The 27,690-nt window shown below is 40.2% G+C and overlaps 2 protein-coding genes across 2 annotated transcripts; one reads left to right on the top strand and one right to left on the bottom strand.

The window, feature by feature from the left end:
- Nucleotides 1–642: 642 nt before the first annotated feature.
- ppp2r2ca (protein phosphatase 2, regulatory subunit B, gamma a) lies at nucleotides 643–6,044 on the top strand. Its single transcript, XM_062430205.1, has 9 exons — nucleotides 643–706; nucleotides 1,182–1,279; nucleotides 1,436–1,619; nucleotides 2,179–2,291; nucleotides 2,519–2,696; nucleotides 4,125–4,289; nucleotides 4,426–4,595; nucleotides 5,363–5,454; nucleotides 5,747–6,044. The coding sequence occupies exons 1-9, from the start codon at nucleotides 643–645 to the stop codon at nucleotides 6,042–6,044; spliced, it is 1,362 nt and encodes a 453-aa protein (XP_062286189.1).
- An 11,621-nt stretch (nucleotides 6,045–17,665) lies between these two features.
- Nucleotides 17,666–25,727, bottom strand: wfs1a (Wolfram syndrome 1a (wolframin)). Its single transcript, XM_062425748.1, has 11 exons — nucleotides 25,175–25,727; nucleotides 24,105–24,184; nucleotides 22,149–22,293; nucleotides 21,885–22,058; nucleotides 21,529–21,609; nucleotides 21,314–21,456; nucleotides 20,959–21,096; nucleotides 20,385–20,630; nucleotides 19,816–20,094; nucleotides 19,107–19,270; nucleotides 17,666–18,857 (listed from the first exon to the last, which is right to left on the bottom strand). Exons 1-11 carry the CDS (start codon nucleotides 25,725–25,727, stop codon nucleotides 17,666–17,668), a joined length of 3,195 nt encoding a protein of 1,064 aa, XP_062281732.1.
- Nucleotides 25,728–27,690: the final 1,963 nt, after the last annotated feature.

Raw genomic sequence — 27,690 nt, 5'->3', positions numbered from 1 at the left:
CAGAGAGGGTTACCACACCCTGGGAGCATTATGGGTGAATTTTGCTGTGGATATTTTCACAGTCACATCCTGTTCATACTGTACTTGTTTCTGTGTGAATACACAAGGATTTATATTCTCTCTGTGTCTCTCTGCTGGAGCTGATTGTTGTTTTTCCTTCACTCTATAGCTCTGGGATTTGCTTCAGTGTTGATTATGCCTAAGTGTGTCTATCCTTATGAGTGTGTGCAAATGTTTAACAAAGGTCATACCTTTGTATAAATTTGGCATGCTGTGTCTATGGATTGTCAGTCTGCCTAATGGTAACCATACTACTTCCTTTCCAAAACTGTCTTCATCACCAGCTTTTCATCCACTTCTCCCTGCCTCCACATCATCTACCTTACCACTTCCTCCTTTGCATCCTGTTTTCCACTTCCTCTATACTGAAACATCTCTTTCTCCTCCCTTTCAATCTCCATCTCCATCTACTCTCCACGCCTCCTTTTCTCCCTGGCCTGTTGGTTTCCCAGGATGCCTTGTTCCAGGCCGCTCCGCTAGGCCCTAGCAGCATGGGCGGAGCCTGGGTTGGGAGAGATAACACGGATTGGACCCTTCCCCTCAGGACGGGCACGCTGGCGGATCACCCTCCCTCAGCTTCAGATGGGCGAGGACGCTGAGAGCCCCAAAATCAACCACACCTTCCTGAGAGACTACGTCACTGAAGGTAAAGCAGACGGTGTGTCATCTTAATCTCTGTGGTGTCAGATAACATACTGGTATGATTGAATGGATTCATTTCAGCTCATGGGTGCATTATCCTTGCACTGCTAGATATAAGGAATGGATGATGATATTAATCACTTCATGACTTACTGAACTCTCAGTGAGAGACACTGCATTGTTGACTGTTTTAACTATTAGATATGCTTTTGTGGCCAAGTCAAGTCTTACTCTCCTAAGGCAGATAAATGTTTGATTTATTGTTTGGAGTCAAAAGGAGCTGGGTGCAGAAAATGTATTTGTTGGTTATCATCTTGCCAGAGCTCCACAAGTATGAGTTATTCTAGGTTTAATGAACAATACACTTTGTATTGATCCAGTACTTTTTGTCATTCCATATTTGTTACTGTCTCTTAATTCTCTTCCTCTCATTCTAATTATTATTCTGCTTAATAACCCTCACTTCCCTGTTGTCCTAGCTGATGTCATCTCTACGGTGGAGTTTAACCAGACAGGGGACCTGCTGGCCACTGGGGATAAAGGTGGCCGAGTGGTCATCTTCCAGAGAGAGACTGAGGTCAGTTCAGTATGTCAAATATGTAATAATCACTTCATCTTGACCCTACCTGTGTTTTTCTTTGTACTGAATGCATATTCTATGTGATATATCTTTACACATACTGTAAATGTGTTCATTCAGAGCTGTGATTTCTTTAATATTTGTCCTGGACAGTCTAAAGGGGAGTCAGAGGAGGTGGGGGAGACTGGGGACTCTGGGGAGTACAACGTCTACAGCACGTTCCAGAGCCATGAACCAGATTTTGACTACCTGAAGAGTCTGGAGATTGAAGAGAAAATCAACAAGATCAGATGGCTGCCACAACAGAATGCTGCACATTTTCTCCTCTCCACCAATGGCGAGTAAACCGTAAACATATTTATGTTTAGCATATGATGAATCAGATTTCTAGTTCCCAGTTAGAATGAAGTACAACCAGGAGAGCTTTGTTTAGTCTTTGTCATGAGATATCGACTGTGAAAAGGCATGAATTTTGATTGATATTTAAAATGACACGATTGACTGTGGCGTGAATTACAAACTTCAGTACAATCCAACCCCAATTTCCAGCATTATGCCGGCGTGGTTTCATCACTTATTACCTAGGTGGTGTAAAATAACACAAAGCCATTCAATGGAGTCACACTTGTGCGTATAATAGTGGCACCACATTGCACATGTGAGAACCGCAGAATTATAATTTGTGCTTTAATTATATTCACATCATGAAACTTAATTGCTCTGAAATCATATTTTGAAAAAATGATCTTCCTTCCAACCAAAGAAATATCTTCACCTGGGTTGCCTTAAAACTGTCCATATGAAGAACAAAAAAACATTATTAGTTCTTTTCTCCACTCACTGTTTATCTCTGTGAAAATGATGATGAGATGTGAACATTCTACTGCCTGTCACAGATAAGACCATTAAACTGTGGAAGGTGAGTGAGAGAGACAAGAGACCAGAAGGGTACAACTTGAAAGATGAGGAGGGACGGCTCAAGGACATCTCTACCATCACCTCTCTGCAGGTGCACTCACACACGGCTCGCACACACTTGAACATGTAACACTTTGATTTTAGTCGATTTAATCGGTATCAGGTTGACTTTGGCTTTGCAAACCGGGTGTCTGACTTTTGTGCCTTTACTCTTACCCTGATATGACCCCTGACTCCTTTGATTCTGTCCTTCTTGTCTTTCTTGCTGTCACCTTTCACTCTATTTCTTACCCACACTCTCATTCCATCTTTCTTCAGGTGCCGGTGCTGAAACCCACAGATCTGATGGTGGAGGTCCGTCCCAGACGAGTGTTTGCTAATGGACATACTTACCATGTCAACTCCATCTCAGTCAACAGCGACGGGGAGACCTACCTGTCCGCTGATGACCTCCGCATCAATATGTGGCACTTGGGCATCACGGACCGCAGCTTCAGTATCCTTCCCAACAGCTATTTGCTGTCTTTGTCCCATGCTGATTTCATTTTTAATTCTGCAGCTGCTATGAACAACATTATCTGCTTTCTGTAACTCTATAGCTCCCCTTTGATTTTTGTGTGTAATTTAATTTCTCTCCGGAGAGACTTTTCAGATTCCACAGGATATGAAATTCCCTGAACTGCACTAAATACAAGTGGATCATTGGGCTTATCTTTTTTACTGTTATGAAAGTATTTGTGTGCCATCCCAAGCAACTCTGCAATAGCAATGTGTAAATTATACACGGATAATCTTAAAGGAGAATTTATTTTGGGAACAAAAATGAAGCACAATAAAAGAAGAATGCAGGTGACATACAAAGTAAAACCTTTAAAGCATTTCATTGAGCCATTTCTTACAGGTAAAGTTAGCATTAATCATTAAGCATTAGTCATATTTGGGGGACCATTTTACTTCCATTTGAATTGTTTCTTAATCTTAAAATAATCATTATAATCAATCTATGTTTTAAACTATAAGCAATTAAATAATTTGAATATAAGTGTGAATGACTTTAACATTTCAATCACGTTATGTGTGCCAACATGCACAGCACCAGTCACAAGTTTTGACACACCTTCCTGTTCCCTTGAATGAGAAAGTGTGTATTACTGTAAATCACTGAAGCGGTATATTTTAGATGCATATGGCATGCTTCTATAAGAAAACACTTACCTTTAAATTCCATAGTGCATTGTTTGTATTTGGTAGTTTTTTCATTCAGTGTCAACAAAGTGAGTGGTTTAATGGAGCAACAACTACTACTGTGAAGAGCAAATCCTTACATCTAAAGGCTTGGCAGGCTTGAAATATACCTATCACGCACACAATACCACATCTTGAAGTATACATACAGTAGACACATACCATCTGAATTCATTCTTGATCTATATTTAATGTAAACTGCACACGACTATGTTCGGATATATGTTTGGATTAGAGTGCTGTGTACTGCCGTGCCTGTAGCTTGTTGGATGGGGTGCATTTGGTGATTTCCCATTCAAATGGAAGCTGACCTAGAAAATCAGAGACGCATCTATGGAAGAAGAATTTAAATAATTCATTCAGCAGTACACTTTCTACTGAACCACACAAGACTACCACAAATAGAACAGAGAGAGAAGCACAGTGTGGATGCATGGGGTTGGCTGGGGTGCATTTTTTGGGTTGTGAGTTGGGGTGTGAGCATGACGCTTTTAAACCTTGATCTGTAACTGAGAATAAACTAAAAAGGATGTTGGATTTGTCCTTCAAAAATATTCTAGCATAAAATGTTTGTAGTAATCAAATCATCATACTGAGTGCATATATTCTCTGTTTGCCACCTCCCAACAATGTGGTGCCATCTGTGTGGTGTATGATCCCTGACCAACCTTTTTCTCAGACATTGTGGACATAAAGCCAGCCAACATGGAGGACCTGACGGAGGTGATAACAGCAGCAGAGTTCCACCCTCAGCACTGCCATGTGTTTGTGTACAGCAGCAGCAAGGGCACCCTGCGCCTCTGTGACATGAGAGCCTCTGCACTCTGTGACAAACACACCAAATGTGAGCAAATGTTGCAGGGATTAGAGACCTTATTTGCACTGATACAATTTAGCAAAATAATTTATCATGATTGTTTTATTATTTTATTCATAAATTATCACTTAAATAATTCCGAACTCCTCCTGTCTTTGTCAAGCATTTGAGGAACCTGAAGATCCCGGCAGCCGGTCCTTCTTCTCAGAGATCATTTCCTCTGTGTCGGATGTCAAGTTCAGCCACAGTGGACGCTACCTGCTGACTAGAGACTACCTCACCGCCAAGGTGTGGGACCTGAACATGGACAAGGGCCCCGTGGAGACGTACCAGGTAAGGTAGCAAATAGGTTGCTGATAACAAGGTAGCAATTTGTTATGTATTACCTGATTACATCTAAACCTACAGTACCAAGTTCTACAAAGTCTGTATAGCCTGTGACGCTTGTATATATATATATATATAGTGTCTGTCTTTTTAGATTCCATCTTTCTGATCATCTGTACAAATCTTACAGTATATGAAGTTTAGTCCAGAAGACTAGAAGTAAGTAAAGTAAAGAAGTAGACTGTTTGATCAACAGACATTTATTAACAATTTAACTAACTCACTGGTTCCTGCCTCTCAAATGTGAAGATTTTGCTGTAAAATATCATGACCCCATAACATATCATTGTCACAGGTGTTTCGTAACCAAATTTGAGGGATCACTGCAAAAAACGTGTTTATGTATATATTCTGCATATAGTAAATTAACGGCTAAGAGTAAAAGTAGGACAATCCAGTATCAGTTGAAATCTATTTTGGGCTGTTAATTTGATAAAACAAGCAGTCTGAAGATAGCATCTTGGATTTTGGGACATTGTAATGGGTTTTTTCTATTGGCCTAATTTATTCATTGAATAAATAAATAATTTCAAATTCAATTTCAATTTCATTCTTTTTTATGTGGTTTGGTGTGGGCTATGTTTGGTGTTAAATGCAGAAATGCTCTGTATTCTACACATATGGACACCAGCAGAAAAAAACAAACAAACTCTGATCTAACTAATAATAAATCTACCCCAGAAACTAAGGTTGACTGTCTGCATCATCTCCAGGTCCATGAGTATCTAAGGAGCAAGCTGTGTTCCCTCTATGAAAATGACTGCATCTTTGACAAGTTTGAGTGTGTTTGGAACAGCTCAGACAGGTGAGTGTCAATTGAGGAGGTATATAAAGTATAGACTTAGTACATTTAAGTACATTTGATAGTAAAAGAGCAAAGTAGGGGGAATGTGGCTCTGTGTTTCTGCTTACAGTGATTCCCTTAATCCTCTACCTCTGCCATTATCTGCCATTTAAATAAATTCCAGAGACAAGCTTTGCTGACATCAAATCAATCACTGTCTTTGTGCTTTCAATTTTGTTCTCTCTTCTTCGTCCTTTCTTCTCCTGTCTTTACCATCTACATCCATATCTCTCCCTTTGTCTTCACTCCTCAGTGTGATCATGACAGGGGCGTACAACAGCTTCTTTCGGATGTTCGACAGGGAGACGGGGCGAGGTGTAACCCTGGAGGCGTGGCGGGAGAGCAGCAAGCCTCGGGCTGTGCTGCGGACCCGCCGTGTGTACACTGGCGGCAAACGTCGCCGTGGAGATGTGGGCGTAGATAGCTTGGACTTTACCAAGAAAATCCTGCACATGGCTTGGCACCCTTCTGAGAATATCATTGCCATAGCAGCCACTAACAACTTGTACATCTTCCAGGATCGAGTCAACCCTGAGACGCAGGCCCAGTGACAGGGATGGAACAAACACACTGCTTTTATCAAACTATCACAAATACACAAATGGTGACTCAAATATGTTTGGATGTCTTAGAGGAGGCGTGTAGAGTGGACAGTCTTTATGAGAAGATTAATTCAAAGCCAAGCTGCTTCACAACATACTGAGATGCGACATCTGTTTATGTTGATAAAAGATTGGATTAATGATAAAATGACAACACTGTTAATTTATTTGATCTCCCTGGAAGGCGTATATTCATTTTTTCAACACTGAACTGATGTCTTCACCCATCAGGACATGTTTTTGGTCCCACCACTTCCACTTTTTGAAGATATTCGTGTAATGGCTCCACTGCAAGGGCAGCAAAAGAGGTGCAGGGACACCTCTGCATCTGTAATGACTCAGTGCTTTTGACCACACAATGTTGCATTCCTCACTGATGTGCCCTCATACGTTTTAACACAAAATAGAAAATGTGTGTTGTGTAGCAACAGGGAAGGAATGTCCGATGCTACAGAACATGAAGGTCTTGTGATGGTTGGACCGTGCATTATGTCTCCAGTTGCCCAGTGACTTTACTAGATGTAAATCTAGTTTTAGGCTTTTTTCACAATTCTGGGATATTAGGAGTGGTGTTATTGTACAGTTCTTCACAACATCATCCTGAATCTTTTTTCTTCTCTGATGACATCAGCTGAACCTCTCTCCTTAAGAGCAGTGCTCTTGGAGATTGCACGCATAAATGACACATAATTTTAGCCCTATTCACTTTGCAATAATAGCACTAACAAAAACACAGTGCAGCAGTATTTCTGCTTCAAAACACAAAAGCTCTTCTACAGGTAACATACACTATTTTTACTGTAAGCTGTAAATAGTCCGTTTTTTGTAAGGCGGTACCAGTTCTGTTTCTAGAGAGCTACAAGGGTGAAAAACACATTTTGTCTAATATACTTCAAATAAACCTGGAATCTCATTTATAGAAAGAACACACTACAGGACTTGACGTAGGAGCTTTTGCTTGCAGGTATTGCTGGCCATAGTGAGGGAGGGAGTTGTGTGCAAACCAACACTTAGTGTTTATTAGGCTTGTATCAGGTTTTTGACAGCAGTATCAGGGCATTTCCTTGTCTGAAGTCCATAGAATATTGTAAAAGGGAGAGACAGCTTATACATTTTGAGCTCTCTCACACATGCTTTTATTGAGCGAGATCGGTGGTTAAATCTAATATTGGCAAACGTTTGACGTGTTAAGTGTAATGCTGATTTAAAATGAGCTGTGGTCGTTTTAAAACGCATAAGCACATTTTAAAGAGGCATCTTACAATCAAAGAAATTATTGAAACTAAGCACATTGTGCATATATGAGGCCCCCAGAATCAACATTTTGATCACAAAGGTTGTGTCCGGTGTGTTTGAAGGCAAAGGCTATCATCAGTGCAATAGTTCATTAGGTACATTGCTGAAAACCATAATGTCATGTGAATTTATTATATCACGGGTTCTTTATGTCATTATACTGTATACCTCACAGCGCCATTTGCTACTCTGGAGTGTGACACTGAAAGCCAGGATGTGCAGCAGTAAGGTGATGTCTGAATTGTGTGACTTGGTGAAGCTTTGATTGCTTACAGTGAAGTGCTTTGTTTTCAAGTGACCTTGGCCCTGATGGGATTATTATAAGTGGTCTGGATGTGTAGCAGGTGGAGTAACAGAATCAGTGCAGAGGTGGAAAGTATCAAGTCCCTTTGCACTTTCAAATCTTAAAAGTACAGTTCACTGTGGAAACCTTTAATCCCAAGAAAAGAAATGTGTTATCATCTCTGTTTCACTTGTCTGCTCTCTCTTCACTTTTCACCTCTTTTTCTTTCAAAATCAGTGTTCACAGACATCTATGTTACCGCCTGTGAGCTTAAGAGGGTTCTCTTAAGGGTACCCCTACAATGTTTCTTTCTTCACTGTCTGCTAGTGTTGCAAACATAATCTTGCACTGATTGGTTTGACAAAGTGTACAACACTGTAACATCCATGACAACCATGAAAATGGTTTACATAGCGAGAGGCCACTTAAAGCATATAAGTTCCAGGACTCAGTCCTCCAATGGTGAGTTGTATTTTAGAGCAAGTCAGTTGTATTCGCATCATAACCACCACCACCACATACAACCAGTGAGAGGAGTTGCGTTCAGGAGCACAGCAGCAGCAGCAGCAGCAGCATGTTGCCATTACTCAATGCTACTAGCGTGTATATCTATCATAGTTTAAAAAAGACAAATCTAACAATACAAAAAACATAACTCAAATGAGGTGAATGACAGGAATGTGCATTAATAAAATAATATGAAATCTTACAAAATGTTGTATTGGATCGTTTTTATGTCTATCTGTCTCTATCACACATCACTAAAATCTTTTTTAAACATTAGACTGAATAAAACGACCTAAAAGTGGGGTTTGTTTAAAAGACAAGCACTTTCTCCGGTTACGAGATGAGCGGGTAAGGCGGAAGATTTTGGAGCTCCCTGCCGATTGTCAACTAATCCGATAATTAGAGGTGCTTTGGGGATTTTTGCAGTTTCCCCGTTCTTTATTACAATTTCCAAACAACCGTGGTGTTACTTTTTTGCTTTTTTGACTCTTGCACCATGCCAAACAACCGTGCTAAAGGCGCTAACGCTAGCACCGTTCAAGCTAACTCCACTGCAACCGACAATGCGGTCCTAAATGCAATCGACTCACTTCGTACTGATATAACAGCTGAACTGGTTACACTCAAGAAGGACATTTGTAACTCTGTGGATGCTAAAATCGATTCACTGGCTGAAAATCTGAGATCTGAAATCGCCGGAGTACGGACTGAATTACAAACTGATCTGCGATCTGTCAAATCCGAGACCGGGGATCTGGCGACCCGTGTGGAGACATTGGAGAGAGGGGCGAACCATTGGTCGGATGAGACTACCTCTCTGGAGACTAAGCTACGAGACCTGGTTAATCAAGTGACTGCGCTGTCTGAAAAATGTGAGGATTTGGAGGGGAGGTCACGCAGGAATAATTTGAGGATCATAGGCCTGCCTGAGGGGATTGAGGGACCGCGACCGACCGACTTCATCTCAGACCTGCTCAAAGACACTCTGCGTCTGAAGGAGCGACCTCTGCTTGACCGTGCACACCGCTCCCTACAGCCGCCACCAAGACTGGGGGACAGACCTCGTCCCTTCATTGTCCGAGTGCACTTTTTCAGAGCCAAGGAGGACATAATGCAACGTGCAAGACAAGCGGGGCCCCTCCTCCACAACGGCCACAAGTTTATGCTTTTCCCGGACTACACCACCGCTGTGGCGAAGAAAAGAGCAGCATTTGGTGAAGCCAAGAAACTGCTCCGGGACCGCTGGGGGTGAAATATGGCTTGCTCTTCCCTGCGCGATTTAGGATCACACACAATGGCATCCAGTCTGTGTTCAATACCCCCGAGGAAGCTACATCTTATATTCACAGCCATGTCCTTGCCGACCAACCGGCTCCCGGTAACCGGACTTAATCTCCATGTGATACAGAGGTATGAGGATGTCAGAGTTAGCTTCTGGAGCTAACAGCTGGTCAGCCGGAGCATAACGTAAAAGCTCTCTTTCAACCACTTCTAGTTCGGGACTATAACGTTACTGGTGAAACACATTGGTCACATTATCAGGGTAATTTCCCTTTTCTTTTCATGTGACAGTTGCTACCTATTGTTTATTACTGCTGTTACAATGACTGACTTGCTACTTTGATGTCATCCAGACCTGTTAATTTAGCCACCTCATCCGTTAACTGCACGTCTCTTTTACTGATTAATGTGTTATTAATACTGCCAGTGCTACCGTTGGTGGTTAGTCTTTGCAGCTAATACATTTTACAAATACCGATCCTCTGAACTACAATTGTTACATATATTTTGAACGATGGGTTACCGGCTGCTAACAACCCTTATGTTTACAGTTTATTTCTGCATTCCTGCACTCTAGGTGCCGTTTAAAGCACCCTATCTGTTCCTTGTTTACTCCTGTCTTATGGAATGGCTGATATATTTTGAACTGGGTCCTTCGTTTTGAGCTGTTTTTATTTGTTTACTTTATTGCTAAGTTTACTGGGCAATGATTCTTCATTTCACCAAGGTTTGAATGTAAGAAAAAGAGTAGTTATATGCGTCGTGTATACGTAGCCTTCATTTACAAAGTGACTCCACTTGATTTTTGTTTACTGTATTCATTTAATGATAACATTTTGCTTGTATTTAAATTGAATGGACCTGTTATATTCTGGAAATGTTCTACTATGTGTTCTCCCTTAGGTATGGCTCACTAATGCCCCTTAGTGCCTATATGGTTTTCTTATTTTGCAATCTGGCAGGACTCCAATGTTTGTTAGGAGGTTTTGTATATGCAACAGTGTTTGCATGCCCCTGGTGGGGCGGGTGTTTGGGGAAAGGTTTTTTTTGGGAAGGGGTAGACGGCATATTATGGATGATGTTTTTGTTTTTTTTGTTTGTTTGTTTTTTTCTCTTTCTTTCTTCCTTCCCCCCTATTTTTCTCTTTTCCCCCTTCTTGCCCTTTTTCTTCTCCACAATGCCACAATCATTTTTCTCCACTAATTTCTTGATGATTAACATGTCCTCTTCTTATTTCATATCTCTCTCTGACTATTTCAATAGATATTCAAGCCATTTTCTCTCCAGTGGTGACATATGATGCCACTATCATCTGGAACAGTGAGGGGTGGTTGTAGACCAATTAACTGCACCAGCTGGAACGTGAAAGGCCTCAACTCTCCTGTTAAGAGGAAAAAGGTTCTGACCCACCTAAGACAGCTCAACACTCATATTGCATTTATCCAGGAAACACACCTTCGTGACTTAGATCAGATTAGACTCCAATGTGGCTGGGTAGGCCAACTTTTTCATTCAAAATTCCTATTTAAATCTCGTGGTGCGGCTATTCTCATAGATAAAAATACTTCGTTCACAGCTTCCAAAATAGATGCAGACTCAAGGGGGCGCTATGTTATTGTCACTGGGCAACTGTACCATACTCAGGTTATTTTAGCCAACGTTTATGCTCCAAATTCAGACGATGTACATTTCCTTAAAGATTTTTTCTCCCGCCTGCCTGACATTAACACACACAATTTAATCCTTGGAGGTGACTTTAACTGCGTCCTATCCACTAATCTTGATCGTAGCTCGCCGAAACCTCTCCCAATCTCTAAATGCTCCTCTATCATTAATACTTTCTTAAGCTCCTATGGGGTATCTGATGTTTGGCGTTTCCGGAACACCTCAACTCGTGAATACTCATTCTTTTCTCATGTCCATAAGAACTTTTCTCGAATTGATTACTTTTTGCTAGACCACAAACTACTTCCATCAGTACAAAGCTGTAATTATCAGGCTATTGTGATCTCAGATCACGCCCCATTGACTCTTAAATTTACTTTACCAAATCAACCTGTATCTCACCGACCCTGGCGCTTCAATTCTCTTTTACTATCGGATGAGGCGTTTGTTAAATTTCTGACTGATCAAATTACTTCATTCTTAGAAATTAACCGAAACCCAGACATATCCATTGCAACTCTGTGGGAGACTGTAAAGGCTTATATGAGGGGCCAAATTATGTCCTATTCTGCTTACGCACGGAAATGTAAAATGCAGCGTATTAACATCTTGAAGGAGGAAATACTTAAACTCGACAGAACTTATGCCGCTTCCCCATCCCCTGAGCTATATAAAAAACGCCTGTCACTCCAAACTGAATTTGAAATCTTGTCTACCGGACATGCAGAACGTCTCCTTTTGAAGTCACGCTCGCATAGTTATGAGCAGGGAGAGAAACCGAGCAGAATACTTGCGCACCAGCTCCGTCAATCAGCAGCCCGTCAAACTATATCGAAAATTTGCACTCCTTCAGGTGAAGTTACTACCGATCATGACAAAATAAATAATACATTTCATAATTTCTATTCAAAATTATATACTGCTGAGCCCCCTAAAGATCAGCTGTTACTAGACCGCTTCTTCCACAATTTGGAGATCCCCTCAATTGATCCAAATGTAAGGGACACATTTGAGAACCCTATTTCTGAAATTGAGATAACACAAGCAATTCGTGCCATGCAAAGTGGTAAGTGTCCGGGGCCTGATGGTTTTCCGTCAGAATTTTTCAAGACCTTTTTAAAGCCCTCTCCCCACTACTGACCGAGATGTTCAGTGAGTCGTTTATGACTCACTCTCTCCCTCCATCACTGTGCGAAGCATCAATTTCTGTGCTTCTCAAGAAGGGCAAAAACCCCCTTGACTGTGCGTCCTATAGGCCCATATCGCTCCTTAACACTGGCGTGAAAATACTAGCTAAGGTGATAGCTCTACGTTTGGAAACAGTGCTCCCTGATATAATATCGCCAGATCAGACTGGGTTTGTCAGGAATAGGTACTCCTTCTTCAATACTCGCCGTCTCTTTAATATCCTTTATTCTAAGCCTTCTCAGACACCAGAAGTAGTACTCTCATTTGACGCTGAGAAGGCTTTTGACCGGGTGGAGTGGGAGTACCTCTTCATTGTGCTGCAAAAATTTGGTTTTGGTGCTAATTTCGTATCCTGGATAAAATTGCTGTACTCTTCCCCACTGGCCTCTATACGCACAAATGATACGACTAGCTCACCCTTCCAGTTACATAGGGGAACTAGGCAGGGGTGCCCTTTAAGTCCCCTGCTCTTTGCAATAGCGATAGAGCCACTTGCAATTGCCCTGCGCAGTGACCACAACATACATGGTATCCATAGAGATCAGATACACAAGGTATTACTTTTTGTGGATGATTTGTTAATCCTGACATCTGATCCTCTATCTTCTATTCCCAGAATTTTGGATTTGTTAAAACAGTTTGGGACCTTTTCTGGGTACAAATTAAATCTGCACAAAAGTGAACTAATTCCAATCAACACAGCTGCTGATGAACTACCACTTAGCTCCCTCCCATTCAAGATCTCACCCAGAAGGTTCACTTACCTGGGTGTTGTTGTAACGCGGGAATTTAGGGATCTTTTCAAATGGAACTTTCTTCCTCTGCTGGGCCGTGTCAAGCTAGATTGGTCTGGGCTCCCCCTATCTTTGGCAGGTCGCATTAATGCAGTTAAAATGAACATATTGCCTAAATTTTTATACCTGTTTCAGACTATACCACTTTACATAAAAAAATCATTCTTTTCTTCATTGGATCAACTTATTTCATCCTTTATTTGGAATGGGAAAACGGCCCGGATACGCAAGGCTGTCCTTCAGAAACCGCGTGTAGCTGGTGGGATGGCCTTACCAAATTTCCAGCAATACTACTGGTCCTGCAATGTGAGAGCATTGTCCTTTTGGCAGACCAAAGTCATAGATACAGATACTCCGTCCTGGCTAGCACTAGAGATGTCCTCGCTATCTCAAACATCTCTACACTCTCTCCTCTGCTCATCACTTCCTATGGTCCACTCTGTATCCAAATTTACTACTAATCCAGTTATATTTGATTCAGTCAGGATTTGGAAACAATTTAGACAGGCCTTCAAATTCAAAGACCCGCCTTTTGCTTCTCCAATCTCTAAAAATCCGGCCTTTCCCCCCTCTATTTCTGACCATGCCTTTGAGATTTGGAGACTAAAGGGTATATGCACCCTGGAAGACCTATTTATAGGGGGTACTTTTGCTTCCTTTAATCAGCTTTTGTGAGAAATTTAACTTGCCAAGAACTCATTTTTTTAGGTATCTACAGGTCCGAGATTTCACTCGCTGCAAATTCGGTCAATTTCCAGCCTCTCCATCCAAAAATAAATTAGACAACATCCTTGATCTTAACCCTGCGAGAAAGGGCTTCATTTCTAAACTCTATGATACAATCAATACCCTTAGCCCGGTACCCCTTGAACCTCTCAAAACTCGGTGGGAGAATGATATGCAGATGTCTGTGTCAGAGGAAACCTGGGAGCTGGTGGTAAAAAAGGATTCACTCCTCTTCAATATGCTTGAGACACAGTGTTATTCAATTTAAAGTGGTTCATCGCCTTCATTACTCTAAAGAAAAATTAGCTAAGATTTATCCTGAGCTAGACTCAGCCTGTGATAGATGCAAACAGGACGCTGCCAGCCTCTGTCATATGTTCTGGGCCTGCCCGAAACTCACCCATTTCTGGAAATCCATATTTGATGCTTTAACCACTATCCTCCAATACCCACTAGAACCTTCTCCCTTGAGTGCAATTTTTGGGGTCGTTCCAGCTGGTGCACATCTACATGCCACTCAGACAAATGTGGTGGCATACACCACCTTATTAGCAAGGAGGTTAATACTGTTTAAATGGAAGGAGGCCTCCCCTCCTACTTATGCTCATTGGATTAAAGATGTTATGCAGTCATTAAAACTAGAAAAGATTAGATACACTGTGAGAGGATCTATATCCAAATTGTATTCAACTTGGGAACCGTTTCTAAACTTTTGGAGAAATCAGATGCTCAATTACTTGCTGAAATCCATTAACCTTTACCTTTACCCTTTTTTTTCCTCCTATTTTTTCTTTTATTTATTTTCTTTTATTTTATTTTTCTCTCTTTCTCTCTCTTTTTACTTTGGGGTATATCCATCTGCTGAATGACTTGCCGGACGGGGCGGGACTACAAGGGGTGGGTGATGATAACTACAGTGCCTGTTTCAGAATTTGTATTGCACTTTTGTATACTGAAAATAAAATAAACCTTGTTTAAAAAGACAAGCACTTTAATAGTGATTGCACGCTCCCATCAATTCCATCACTACATAAAGAAGGCACTCAAGTTCACAGTGTACAGGCTCAACATCACTGACTGGCATTTACCAGCAACTAGAGGTAACATCATACTAGTGCTCACTTGTGTGGCTTATGACTTATTTTGTCATCATAAATGTGACAACATTGCAACGTAAAGGCACACTGCATTGTGAAGCGAAACAAATAGTGTCTAATATTTCCATTATTGGCAGTCTATAGCAATGGAATGAACACTGTCAAATTTTCTTCTTGCTCTTACATTTTGGAATAAATGTGATCATAGTTTTGTTTTATGTTGTTTTCCTCAGCGGACCACTCATCCTAGGCTGTGTTGTAAATTATATATTAAAAAAACACATCTAGAAGTCATCCCCCAGGTTACTTAATGCTTAATCAATCAATCAATCAATCAATCAATTTATCTACCTATCTATCTTTATTTATATAGCGCCAAATCACAACAAAAGTCATCTCAAGGCACTTAAACTAAAATACCTTTACTGACTGGTTTTGCCAGACATCATAAACAGTAGGACATATCATAAGCTATGACATCTTTATTATGGTATTTAAGTCTGAGTTTGTAATACAAACTGATAGCGAGACTACAGCTGCACACTCTGAAAGGTTTGTGAGCCAAACATTAACAGCCTTATTAAGAGCAAACAAACAGTTCAATGGGCTATTTTGGGTTTTTAAATGTTCAACATTTTATGTGAATTGAACCATAACACAAGAAAATCTGATCATAAACTGACAAAAAACACATTAAGACAACATGTGAAGACCACAAGTCAAGAAATAATTAGCTAACAGATCCAAAACATATAGTCTGCCAATCAAACTATGAATAAATGTAAATGTACATATTGTAAACATGTACTCATGTAAGACAAACACAAAGGCTCACACATATACATGCAATCATGTACACATCTGTACAATTAATACAAAAGCAGCAACAACATTGCTCTAAGGTGAAGTTCACTCTGAGAATATTTTACTGTTAATGGCTATACAGTATCTCTATAGTTATTCAGAAGCACTCAGCATGCAATATGGCCTTCCCTGCATATCATTTGCTGCCATAAATTTACAGGCTTTTGTGCAGTTCTTACAACAATTTTGGAAGCTGGCACATTTTTTAAAATGCATGACCATGGAAGAAGGATACATTTTTTAGACTATTCAAAATGTCTAGCCATTATTGAAACACTTTAGAGGTACATAAAGTGAAAGAATAAAATCTTAGTATCAATTGTTCTATCCAAAATATGACATGTTTTTCTAGATAATATCAGCATGAAATAAGACATAAGCTGTAAATTAATTTTGGATCAAAGTGTAAACAACACTAAAAAACACAAGGTGGCTCCCTGAAGAAATTTAAGTTATTTAAGTTATAATGGTATATGTATTTGCATTTGTTTTATTTGTTGCTATCTCTCTTCTATCTTCTATCTCTCTTCTCTTTCATGGGACTATGCAAAATGTTTACTTTACTTATTATGTATTTGCTGACTTGCCCGAAGATTTCTACATTTCTTTTAATTGACACTACTACTACTACTACTACTACTACTACTACTACTACTACTACTACTACTTAACTATAAACCTAAGACAAAAAATAATGTTAATAATAACATATCATAGAGTGTCACCATGAATATTATAATATATGTATAGAAACTTGTAAGGTGCTGCTCTCTAAGTAGCTACTATAAGGTTTTCAAACCTCACCTGAGATTTGTATTATTTTCCATTCATACAATCTCCTGAACCTATGGGTCTTTCACTGTGACATCAGAGCTCACCTATGAGGCTGCAGCTAACCTGTGTGTGCATCTCTGTGGTGCCCAGGCTGCTGCAATAACTGAAAGTTACAGTTCTGTTGGAGAAATGATTAATTTATAAATAATATTCATATCCTAATGACACATATGCAATGATAACTCTGGTCATGATAAACTCATGGAAATAGTTAGGGATGGCATTAAATGATAAATATTTCTCACACTAAATTAAAAGATTAATGTTTGGATTCTTATTACTTAAGCTCAACTGTTACACTTTGGTTTCTCTTTAAAAAGGACCAGATGTCTTAACCTGTGTTGAGGAGAAATTTTCCACCAACAGTAATAACTTTGTTTAATTAAACTCAATGTCTAAGCAATAATCACAAATTAACACCGTAACACTTTAATTAACACCTACTGCTGGAAATTAAATATAATATGAATTGATATTAGTTTTGTCCAGTGAAATCGTTTTTAATTCTGTGATGTTTGGGTCATTTAAACTGTAAAGATTAGATTTTCCATCTCACTGACTTCACTACTGCTGCTGGTATTGCTGAAGTTGAGGGTTGCCAGTTCATCAGGCTGAGTTTCCCCGTGTTTACTGCAAAAAAGTGCACTGTTATGATAAGCATGAAAGAGCAATATATTTGTTAAAGTGGCTAGATTGTATGAAAGTGGTAAAAATATTGGTAGGAACAATTTAGCAACACTTGGTAGGTAGGGACATGTCCCTACCATCCATATCCAACTCCAAAGCCATAACTTTATTAACTTTGTCAGCTGTGCATCTTGTGCTGTTGTCTCCATCAAGTGTTTTTCTTTGCTATTGTCGCTAAGTGCTTGCTCATGTGGGAATGTTGGGTCTCTTTAAAATTAAAACCTGAAGAGTATGGTTTAGAACCTGCTCTATGTGTAAAGTGCCTTGAGATAACTTTGTTGTGATTTGACGCTATACAAATAAAGATTGATTGATTGATTGATTTGTGTCTTGTTGATGTCTTTGTTCTCAGGCAATGATTTTTGCTGACAGGAAGGGAGAAAAGAAAAAATCAAATGCAAACTTTAACGCTTTCATTGTAGTGCATCTCCAGTCTCTCTCTATCTTCACCTGCCTGCCTCCAGTAAACGGTGAAGCAACACAATCCAAACAGTTGATAGCCTTCAACTCAAAGACTGGAGCTCTAACTCCTAGATGGCCCTCCAGCTCGGTGCTGAAGCCCACCATGTTACCAGGGTTCAGGTTAAGCAGGACCTGCTGGAACTCATGACTGGCCATTAGGACTATATCACTGGCTGGGTCCTCTACCTCTACATTTCCATCCTTCACCATCCCTATTGTCACCGCGAAGCGGAAGCTGTCGAAACGCTTGACATGGCAGGTGTGTGTGGCAAGAGCTTTAATCTGACACAACTCTTCCTCTTCTTGCATTTGCAGCAGTATGGGCAGTGAGACTGTAGCAGATGCAGAGCTGGCTGCCAAACTGGCAGCTGTTAGGTTTGCAGCTCTAGCATTCTTTGGCTCACATTTAGGATACATCTCTCCATACAGGCAGCGCAGCCAGTCTCCCATAAACACTGGCAGCATGTTGATGACTGACTGCGCCCCATTATCTGTCTCAGCCACACGGGCATGCTTGAAGCGACCAACCCAGGTTACTCTGTGTCCCTGCAGGTGGCTACAGAAGATCTGTGTCTGGGTCATGCCTTTAGTTTTCCAGGCAGGAGGCCCACACACCTGGTTATAGTGGTTCCAAGACAGGGTAGAGTTGTAGACCTTCTGTCCTTCTGCATGATACACATAAATAGAGAAGAACAGGATCACCATGGAGATACAGAGTAAGATGAGCTTGACTGGGCCACGACACGTCAGTGAGCGGAAGACATCCAAAATAGACATGCTAAACCGTGTCCAGAGCCGCAGGGTGACTGGGATTGCACATACAACCAGGGTTACAATGACTTTGGTCAGCTCCAGTTCGAGAAACCACTTGAAGACCTGGATGAAGAGCATGGCAGCAAGGCCCAATGACAAGATAGGCAGAGCGAACAGGAAAAGGAAGTAGGCCACGCAGGTGCGGATCAGACCCACAGCAGAGGAATTCTGAAGGAGCACCACCGAGAACTCACACCACATGAAGCACACAAGGTATGGCACCAGGAAGCAGTAAGTCCCCCGGAAGCCACGTCTCCTGGCCATGCTAAAAGTGGACAAAGAAAGGAAGAAAGAGGATGAAAAATTAATAATTTAGAGGGCATACACTTCAATTAATCCTAATTCTCAAACGTGTTGAAATGGAACAAACACAAAACAAAGGCTGGGCTTTTTAATTCTCAATAATCAGTGAACACATATAAAGTAACCAAGCAGGCCAGAGAATAAACAATTTAAGAGTAAAAGTGAATGAGCAATGACCGACATGTCCAATGGACCAAATGTCCCTGCTCACCTGAAGAACAGATAGAACAGGTAGATATACAGCAGGCATGGGAGACTGAGCTTCAGCTCCACTGACTCCCCTAGTGGCAGTGTGGTGAAGGTGTGTCCCAGGAAACAAATCCATGTCATGTTCCCCGGCAGTAACTGAGTCAGGCTACACAGAGATGATGCTACCTGGATTGAAAAGGAAGTACATTCATGAACATTTTTAGGTTATCTTTGAAGGATTGTCATAATTAGTTTGCCTGTGAGCGTGTAATGTGCGATTGTGATGTGAATAAACCTTATTTATCTTACTGTGATCCCCTGTATGTGTTACCTGCTCCCAGGTCTCTCAAAGAGATTTCCTGAATAAGTATAGCTTAACATTAACACCATATTTTATTATATAATAATATTGTCATTATAAGGGAGAAAAAATTATTTTACTGTGCATGCGACTGATAAAAAAAACAACATTTAAGCATATACAGTTCACAGTTGTTAACTTGTTAAATACATTTGGGTTTTAATTGCTATTCTATCACGATAATAATAAAAATAGAGAAATGTATATTTATATAAAATCTGGGATATTGAAGTTTCACACAAGTACTTCTGCAATGCATGGCCTATTTTTAACTATTGTTTGTGAAATATATTGATATTAAGAAAGCACACATTAATCAAATTTGTAATTATTAGGTGACAACATGATCTTGTGTTGTGTCCCCTCTGACCTCTATGACCATTGCTTTGCGTGCATACATCACAGCACTGGGGCTGAGGCTCAAGTAGCTGATAGCAGTAAAGAAGATGGCCACTGTAGAGAGCTCAGAACAGGGGATCCAGCCCTTGTCAGCTACAGGGAACGAGAAAATGACGAAGAAGACAGAGAGGATAAAATAGAGGTACGGCTCGAGGTTATTCCAGCCAAAGTTGGTCTCTGCTTGCTCCACATCTAGGCCAGGTTCAAAACGTGTCAGCAGAGATGTCAGAGCTCTAAAGTTCTCCCAAGACTGGAAAAATGAAATGGAAGAAATAGTCAAAGGAAGAAACACATTTCTGGGAGATTTGAGTAAAATCTATTTTAAAAAAGCATTTCAAACTGTGTGTGTGGTTTGGAATAATTTATGGAATGAGTGACAGAAAAATGTTTATCAAATCTTGGGGAAAGTAAAAGTGAAAGTGAAAACCAAGTGCTCAAAACAAACAATCTTGAAAGGAGAGATGGACAAGTAGCAACATATTCTGCATTATCAAACAACCCAAAAAGGTGCTTGTAATAAAGTAAAACAAGCACACTCACCTTGCTTCTCTGAAAAACACGCAAAGTGCAAATAATCATGGAGATGAAGGAGAGGTAGAAGACAAGCAGAGGGATGACAAAGGCAAACAAATCAACTGTCAGGTTGCTGATGATGAAGAAGAAGATGAGTGCATTGACGTGATGTGTAGGGATGACTGTGCTCAGCCACTGGACGCCGGCTCGTGATGCCCAGTCGACCAGGTTCTCCTTCATCTCAATAAAGGCACGCAGCGGGTACTGCAGCATCTGAAGGGAAGAGAGACAGATATGAAGTGGGAATGGAGACATTAGCATTAAGAGTTGCAACAATTAGTCAGTTTATTGACTAATTAGATAATTTTTTATGACATTTGGTGGTTCCATTCAAAACAAATATTAACTAATCGAGAAAATAATTGTCAGATTAATCAAACATAATCACTAGTTGCAGCCCTATTAACATACGAAAGTTAAAAAAGAGACTTAGTAAGTATTCAAACGACTGAATAGGAGTAAAAACATTGACAATAATTACATTCACTAGATTTTATGAATATGTAAAAACACTATGAAATGTGAAGACAAAATACGATACCATTAATCGTGATTTCATAAACATTGCTGTTTTTATGGCCCTAGTTTGCTTCCTGTGCAGCATCATCCCTCTTCGGCCAAAACTCCAACCACTTTTGTTGGACTTCCTTCCTCCTGAAGGTAGCAGCTCAGCCTTGCACTTCACACACACACACACACACACACACACACACACACACACACACACACACACACACACACACACACACACACACACACACACACACACACACACACACACACACACACACACACACACAATGTCTTGAATTATTTTAATTAAGAATATAAATGCCTGTCTTCTAATGATGATTTTGTACTTATTTTTTTATTTTTATTTTAATTGGTTCTTTTACCTCTCCACTGCTGTCATAAGCAAGTGTAGGGCTTTCATTCTTGGCTGTGACTTTGCTACCACTTTGAGGTGCAGAGGGGACAATACCCTGTGCATAGTTCTTAGTCATCTCAACAAAGTCATCCAGGTCCACCAACTGTTTGGCTGAGAAGATACAATGAAGGCAATTAGAGGATACACTATATTATTTCTATTTGTATCTCTCTGAATACTCACACTCTTTGCTGACCATGCACTCTAGCACTTTCTGCGTCTGGTCTGTGGTTGGGCTAGGAATCCTGTTTGCAGTGCCACCTGCTGGTGAGAAATGAACACAGCATCAATGAGTTACAAACATCACCCTGAATGCAGACATGTAATGTGATATTCTTCAGCATGACAGCTGCAAATGTTGAAACAAAGGGGAATATATGTATATTTCACAGTAATGGCAACTATCACATGAAAACATGCTGAAGGATTTTGGTTAATCTGTCATACATCAGGCAGGATTGTTGTCACAATGCAAAGATACTAGATATGGTATTAATAGTGTTTTTAGCACATGTCTGTAATGTGTGGGTGTATCTTACCCTGCACTGCCTGGACCTGGCTGAAATTCTCTAGCATCTCAGCCATCGCCACCTTCTTCTTCCTCTCTGGATTGAGCTTCCAGTACATCATCATGGCAGCTTTACGCACCGCCTGCTCAAACTTACTCTCTGTCGACAACTTCCGCACATCTGCCTCATTCTCTGGAGTGATTCCTAGCAGAGGATGGCAGACAAAAAGAAGTTTAGGGCTCAACCAGCAAATATGGAGACGCTTGTGCAAATATTGTATTCTGTGACATTAACCTATTTTCTGGATCCAACAACGCTGTAGTGCTCTTGCTGCGCCTTTTCTTCCCTGTTTCGCTGCTTGAATAAACCAAGTCACAGCCAGACAATTATTTTCCTCTGTGTTCTTCTCTTCAGCAAGAATCAAGTAGTGCTGACCCAGCTGAAAGACAAAAGAAAGGCAGAGGAGAGGAGATTAATTCAGTTTGTGTGGCCTTGGTCTAAGTACAACCAGGCATAAAGTTCAGTGGAATGTACTCTATTACAATAGAGTACATTCCACTGCATGTATTTAGAATACAACATAAATAATAACAATTATTTCTATTATTATATGTTATAATAGAAATAATTGTAAAATGTAAAATACAAAAATGATTAACATTATTACATTAACTAAGATTATTGTTTAATCAGCCATTTACTTTATTACAGATACAAAATATTTGACATTACCCAAGAGTTTGAGATTTCTGCTTCCACAACAATAAAATGCAGTATTATTTTATAATTGTATGTAGTTTTGTTTTTGTTACATTATTTTTGATAATCCACAAAACACAGTTTTTATGGTAAAAAACTAGTTCCAATACAATCACAGTGAGTTGTATGAAACCCACTGACAACAAATGACCATAAAACCCAGAATGTGCTGTTCCCGTAGCCATCAATGTCTCTGTCAAAGCCAACTGCTGTTCTTTCCAGGGGTAGCAGAGGCCCCGGGAGCATATCAAGTGACCGTTTTCTAATCTTAACTGTCATTTCGTAACTTCATTCTCACTTAGTTACTATCAAATGCGTTTGGGGGGTGGGGGGTTGGTGGTGGTGATGAGATCTATCTTACATTGAAGCTCCTCTGCATTAGTATTCTGACAAAAGGGTGCTATGGCCCAGCAGACAGTTTGGAGTCCTGTCTGTCTGTGTTCATATTATATACAATAAGAAGTCTCAACCCTGCTGTATTGGCATGAATAATTAACACTGATTCTTTTTTATAACATTATATCCAACCCCAGCAGTGATAGGGTCACATGTTTAGACATTTTTACTTTACACACACACACACACACACACACACACACACACACACACACACACACACACACACACACACACACACACACACACACACACACACACACACACACACACACACACACACACACACACACACACTTGCAGCTATTTAGGTGTGTCCTATGTCCAAATACACAGCATACAACATGGAAAAGTTAAAGCTACACAGCCAGCCGCTTAGGAATTTACCCTTTCAGAGTCGATGGATACTGAGTGCAAAGTCTGGTCTCATCTTCCATGTCTAGCCCCCCTTCTACTACTGCCATAACCATTTCTTGTATGTGTCGGTAGAGAACAAGTAGTAAAGACAATGTGAATGTTTCATTATTATTTGGACAAATATAGGGCATGCTGCAATACACTGTAATAGTGTTTCTATCAGTTTATAGTGCAAAATTTATACTTTTAGAATATCTGTATCTTGGGTATCTATGGGCTTACTCACAGGCTTACTCACCAGTTGTTGGGTACAGCAAGATAGGTTTGGGTTAGGAAGCTCAAAGAAAAAGGGTGCAAATCTTGGAATAATGAAGGACTTTCATTTATGTACTTATAGTGGACTTAACAGGTTTAAGTATTTCTCCATTCCTCCAAAATGCCCAGTTGTTACTCCCTTGTGTCACATAGTTTTGTTTTCTTCCACTGTACCTGCATTTACATAAAATTAGTATTTTATTGGCCCCTGACTGACAAAATCATACACTTATAACCATATATATATATTTTTCACACAGTAATAACCATATTTTTTTGTGCGACAGTATCTTGTGTATCATATTGAAACCCTGGGATCATCTTCAGAGTGGACATAAATAGACACATGCTCACAACCAGAAGGAGTGAACCAGCAAGATGGAAAACAATGCCAAGAGTCTGTGTGCATGTGTTTTCACTCACATGGGTTTGAGCTCTGGCATCACCAGCTTTGGCTTTCTCCTCCACCTGCTCAAAGGATAAATCTTCCTCTGGTTCTTCATCTGGAGGAGAGGTGAGAAGAGGACAGGGGATGCCTTGAATGTACACATATCATTCTCAATCAATCAAAAAACTACTCCATATACCTTTATACTTGGTTATATACAGGTATAGGAGCATTGCTACTTAGCGCTTGTGTTTACACATAATGTGTTCACAGCTAGCAATGAACAAATCCCAACTGACATATTTCTGGTAACATGAGCATAAAATGAAGTCAGAGGTGGAGTAGAAGTGAGAGTGTGTCTGTTTTAAAACGGTCTGTCTATGCAGATATACAGTGACAAGACCCCAGATTTAAGGTACTCCCAGTTTCCCTAGTGTCCTTAAGGTAAAGGGTCATTGCTTGACAGTGAGCTGCAGCTCTGAAATATAATGACAGTAAAATATCACAAAGTTTTAATCAATAATTATATTATTTTCTCTCAAAAATGTATATTTAAATAATTTCTAAATGCAAACATTCCATTCACATTTTTCTGAAAAAAGTTACTCTTAGAAGAATTTGTTTTGACTAAGCTTTTGAATTAAACATGCTGTGTTTAGTTCAAAATGTCTTGCGAGGAAAACATAAACAGGTATGTGCTGCATGCATGGAAATAGGAAAGACAAGTAGCTGCAAGACTGCAGGTTTGCATGATCACTACTCTTCACCTGTCAATCCATATGACCAGCTCCTTTTACTTACTCACAAAACAGTCACTGAGCACAGCAGTGATCGAACAAGCAGGAATTGAAATTGCAGCCCAAAATACTTCATATTACAGGATTAAAATGAGAAAACATAGTTGGCCAAAAGCAGTTCTCTTTTCTGGTAAAGAGAGATGTTTACCCAAGGATAGGTTACTCTGCTACACATGGAGAGACATTCCAAAACATGGAACAAGGCTTATCACCTCAACACAGTAACAAGTCTGTGACTTCAGCTTTCAGGGCCATTAAATCTCACAATGTGTCATTTAGTCCTCAAGGCAAAATGAAGGCATTCTTACCATCCTCTTCATCATTGGCATCCTCTTCCTCTGCTTTTCTAAGTCTTTCTTGTACTATTACCCGCTTGGCCATGGAGGCAAAGGTGCGTTTCATGGGGGTGGTGGAAAAGGCGGAGGGAGATGTAGTGGAAGCAGTGGTGGGGGAAGCTGGAGGGGAGTCTGTGGGAATGCTGCAGCCTATGCTGGCTGCAGAAGTGAGCTTGGATACTTGAGGAGTAATATGTAGTGTTTTGTGTGCAGCAGGAGATGGATGATTAGAGGAAACATCTGTGGATGTGGGTTTAGAGGACACAGCGAGAGATAAAGGTTCTGTGCTGTCTAAAGAAGGAAGAGAATCCATTGATTTAGACATGGTGTGAGCGGATGGTAGGGAGGAATATGATCTGTCTTCTGTGGTGTTTTCTGTGGAGGATGGAGATTTAGCAGTCTGAGGGGGAGGAGCAGAGTGGTTATTGGAGATGAGTGAAGGAGGAGTCTGTAGAGGAGATGGCCCATCCAAGAGAGGGCATGATTCCTGGGTGTTGACAGCAGTTGATGGGGAATCCTTCTCCATCTGTCTTGGAACAAAAAAGTATGAGACTAATATAACATGTATCTAAGGACAACCATAAACTGCAGCAAAATATTCACGTTAATTTCTAATAGTCTCAGAATAGCAACAAGCATGGGACTCAGTGAACTTGCTTGTCAGTGAAATTTACACCTAAAATATGATACACCTACAACATGATACTGCTCCTTTGAAAGGAGAAAGAATTTTGACAGGGTAACATCAGTGAAACCCTGTTCTACTCAATGTGAGTCAAGGTCTAAAAGAATAAATAAGTTGTTAATATACAATCAATCAAATGGTTGGACATACTTTCTCATTCACGTGAATGGGAGGGTGTGTCCAAACTTTTCACTAGTTCTGTACGTTGCAATAACATACAATTAAACTGAACAAAGTGGCAAATAAACGGACCATGCAGAGGTAAAATGTATAATTTGACAGGAAAATATGAAGAGGTAATATTAAAGCCAATTTATCATTGGAACAGCTGTAATTATTCATAGCCTCCCATTTGAATTTTTGCATCCTCCTGCAAATACGGACACTGGAAGGGAATCTGAACCTCAAGTCAAGACAATTCTCAACACTGAACCGGCACCAAAGCAGCACTCATTCAAGTAACATAAAGAAACCTTACTTGGTAACTAAACGAGCAGATTTCTTCACGATTTTAAAGCAAATTGTCCTCCTGCATTTAGAAGTTGTGACTGTGTTGCCTGTTGGGGTCCATTCCTCTCCACACAGCTATGCGAAACCAGAGATGCACACTGAGTGTGCAAGCTCTCGTGTGTCTGGTCCATAAACAACACGCCAACTTTAGGGCCCGCCCTCTCAAAATAGACTCTCCCCTAATTGGGAATGATAAATGTCCATCAGACGGTTAATTATCCGAATGGCAGTTTATTAATTCCTGTTGTATGTGATTAGGTAACGCTTAATAGATTGTCAGTTAATTAATTCACACTTCATACATTGGGCTAATTGATATGCCACCAATTGAGCTGAACTCCAGTTATAGTAAAGGGTCTTTTATAACCACGAATTTAATCAGCCTCTATGAAGCTGATTTTTGTTTGTTTGTTTTGTTTTGTATTGTTTTGTTTTTCTTTTATCAAACTGGTACATGGCCACATGCAAACATCGACATGTTGCTGCATGAGCCAATGGCCTTCATGCTAGGTTTACAAGGTCGTATCGTGCTTTAATCTGTGAATTATCATTCATTATCTATCTATTAAATGTAAACTGATGCATGAAGTCATATTGACTTGATATTTTGTTAATAGTGATCATCAAGAATTGATGATACATCCTGTATTCATTCAGGCAAAAAATCATCATGACTCATGTTTTAAATATCTAACTTAAGTATATTACTTGTACTCTTATAAAGTTAACTTGAAACCGTGGGTGTATAACGCCATATACGACTATGTCGTTTTTAGAGCAGCAATTAATGATTTTCCTCGTTAGTGATTCATCTGCTGATTAAATCATTGAGTCATAGCTTTACCTATAAAATTGCAGAAAAGAGTGAGACATGACTGTCGCAATGTCAAAGACTCAAGAGAAGAGAAGTCATCTAAAGCTTCAATGAAAAGTTGAAGCAAATGTCTAAGCATTGCATTAAGTAAGCTACATCTTTACTACGGTAGACTGTGTGTTTGTTGCATTGTTTCCCTGGGAGCTGTCCACCCTGCGCTAGTTCTGAAAACACATCTCTCAGCTCCTTTCTCGCCCTTTCCTAGTATCCTCCTGGGCCTCGAGAACGGCACGATTTAAGGTCTCACTTTGGGCTTCCATCAGCAAATATCTAATGATCATACAGGTCACTGCCCAGCACACGGCCCAGCTCCTGCTGTAGGATGGACACTTACCTGGGCAGCAGCTCTTATTATATGCCCACAATAAGGCGAGAGAGCAGCCCCTATAACAGCAGCGGTCAAGTCTGATTGGCGCACAC

This window comes from Scomber scombrus, chromosome 2 (assembly GCF_963691925.1).
Source record: "Scomber scombrus chromosome 2, fScoSco1.1, whole genome shotgun sequence".
Lineage (NCBI taxonomy): Eukaryota > Metazoa > Chordata > Actinopteri > Scombriformes > Scombridae > Scomber > Scomber scombrus.
Note: the sequence above shows the minus strand (reverse complement) of the source record. Positions and strands in the feature narration are given on the sequence as shown.

Excerpts from the sequence above, each read along its gene's own strand:
- wfs1a (XM_062425748.1), bottom strand. The coding sequence starts at position 25,727 with ATGGAGAAGGATTCCCCATCAACTGCTGTCAACACCCAGGAATCATGC. Across the intron at positions 22,059-22,148 it reads TTGTTGGATCCAGAAAATAG|GAATCACTCCAGAGAATGAG; the intron begins GTTAATGTCACA and ends ATCCTCTGCTAG. Across the intron at positions 19,271-19,815 it reads GCAAAGCAATGGTCATAGAG|GTAGCATCATCTCTGTGTAG; the intron begins GTCAGAGGGGAC and ends TTTTCAATCCAG.
- ppp2r2ca (XM_062430205.1), top strand. The coding sequence starts at position 643 with ATGGGCGAGGACGCTGAGAGCCCCAAAATCAACCACACCTTCCTGAGA. Across the intron at positions 1,620-2,178 it reads TTTTCTCCTCTCCACCAATG|ATAAGACCATTAAACTGTGG; the intron begins GCGAGTAAACCG and ends TGCCTGTCACAG. Across the intron at positions 2,292-2,518 it reads CTACCATCACCTCTCTGCAG|GTGCCGGTGCTGAAACCCAC; the intron begins GTGCACTCACAC and ends ATCTTTCTTCAG.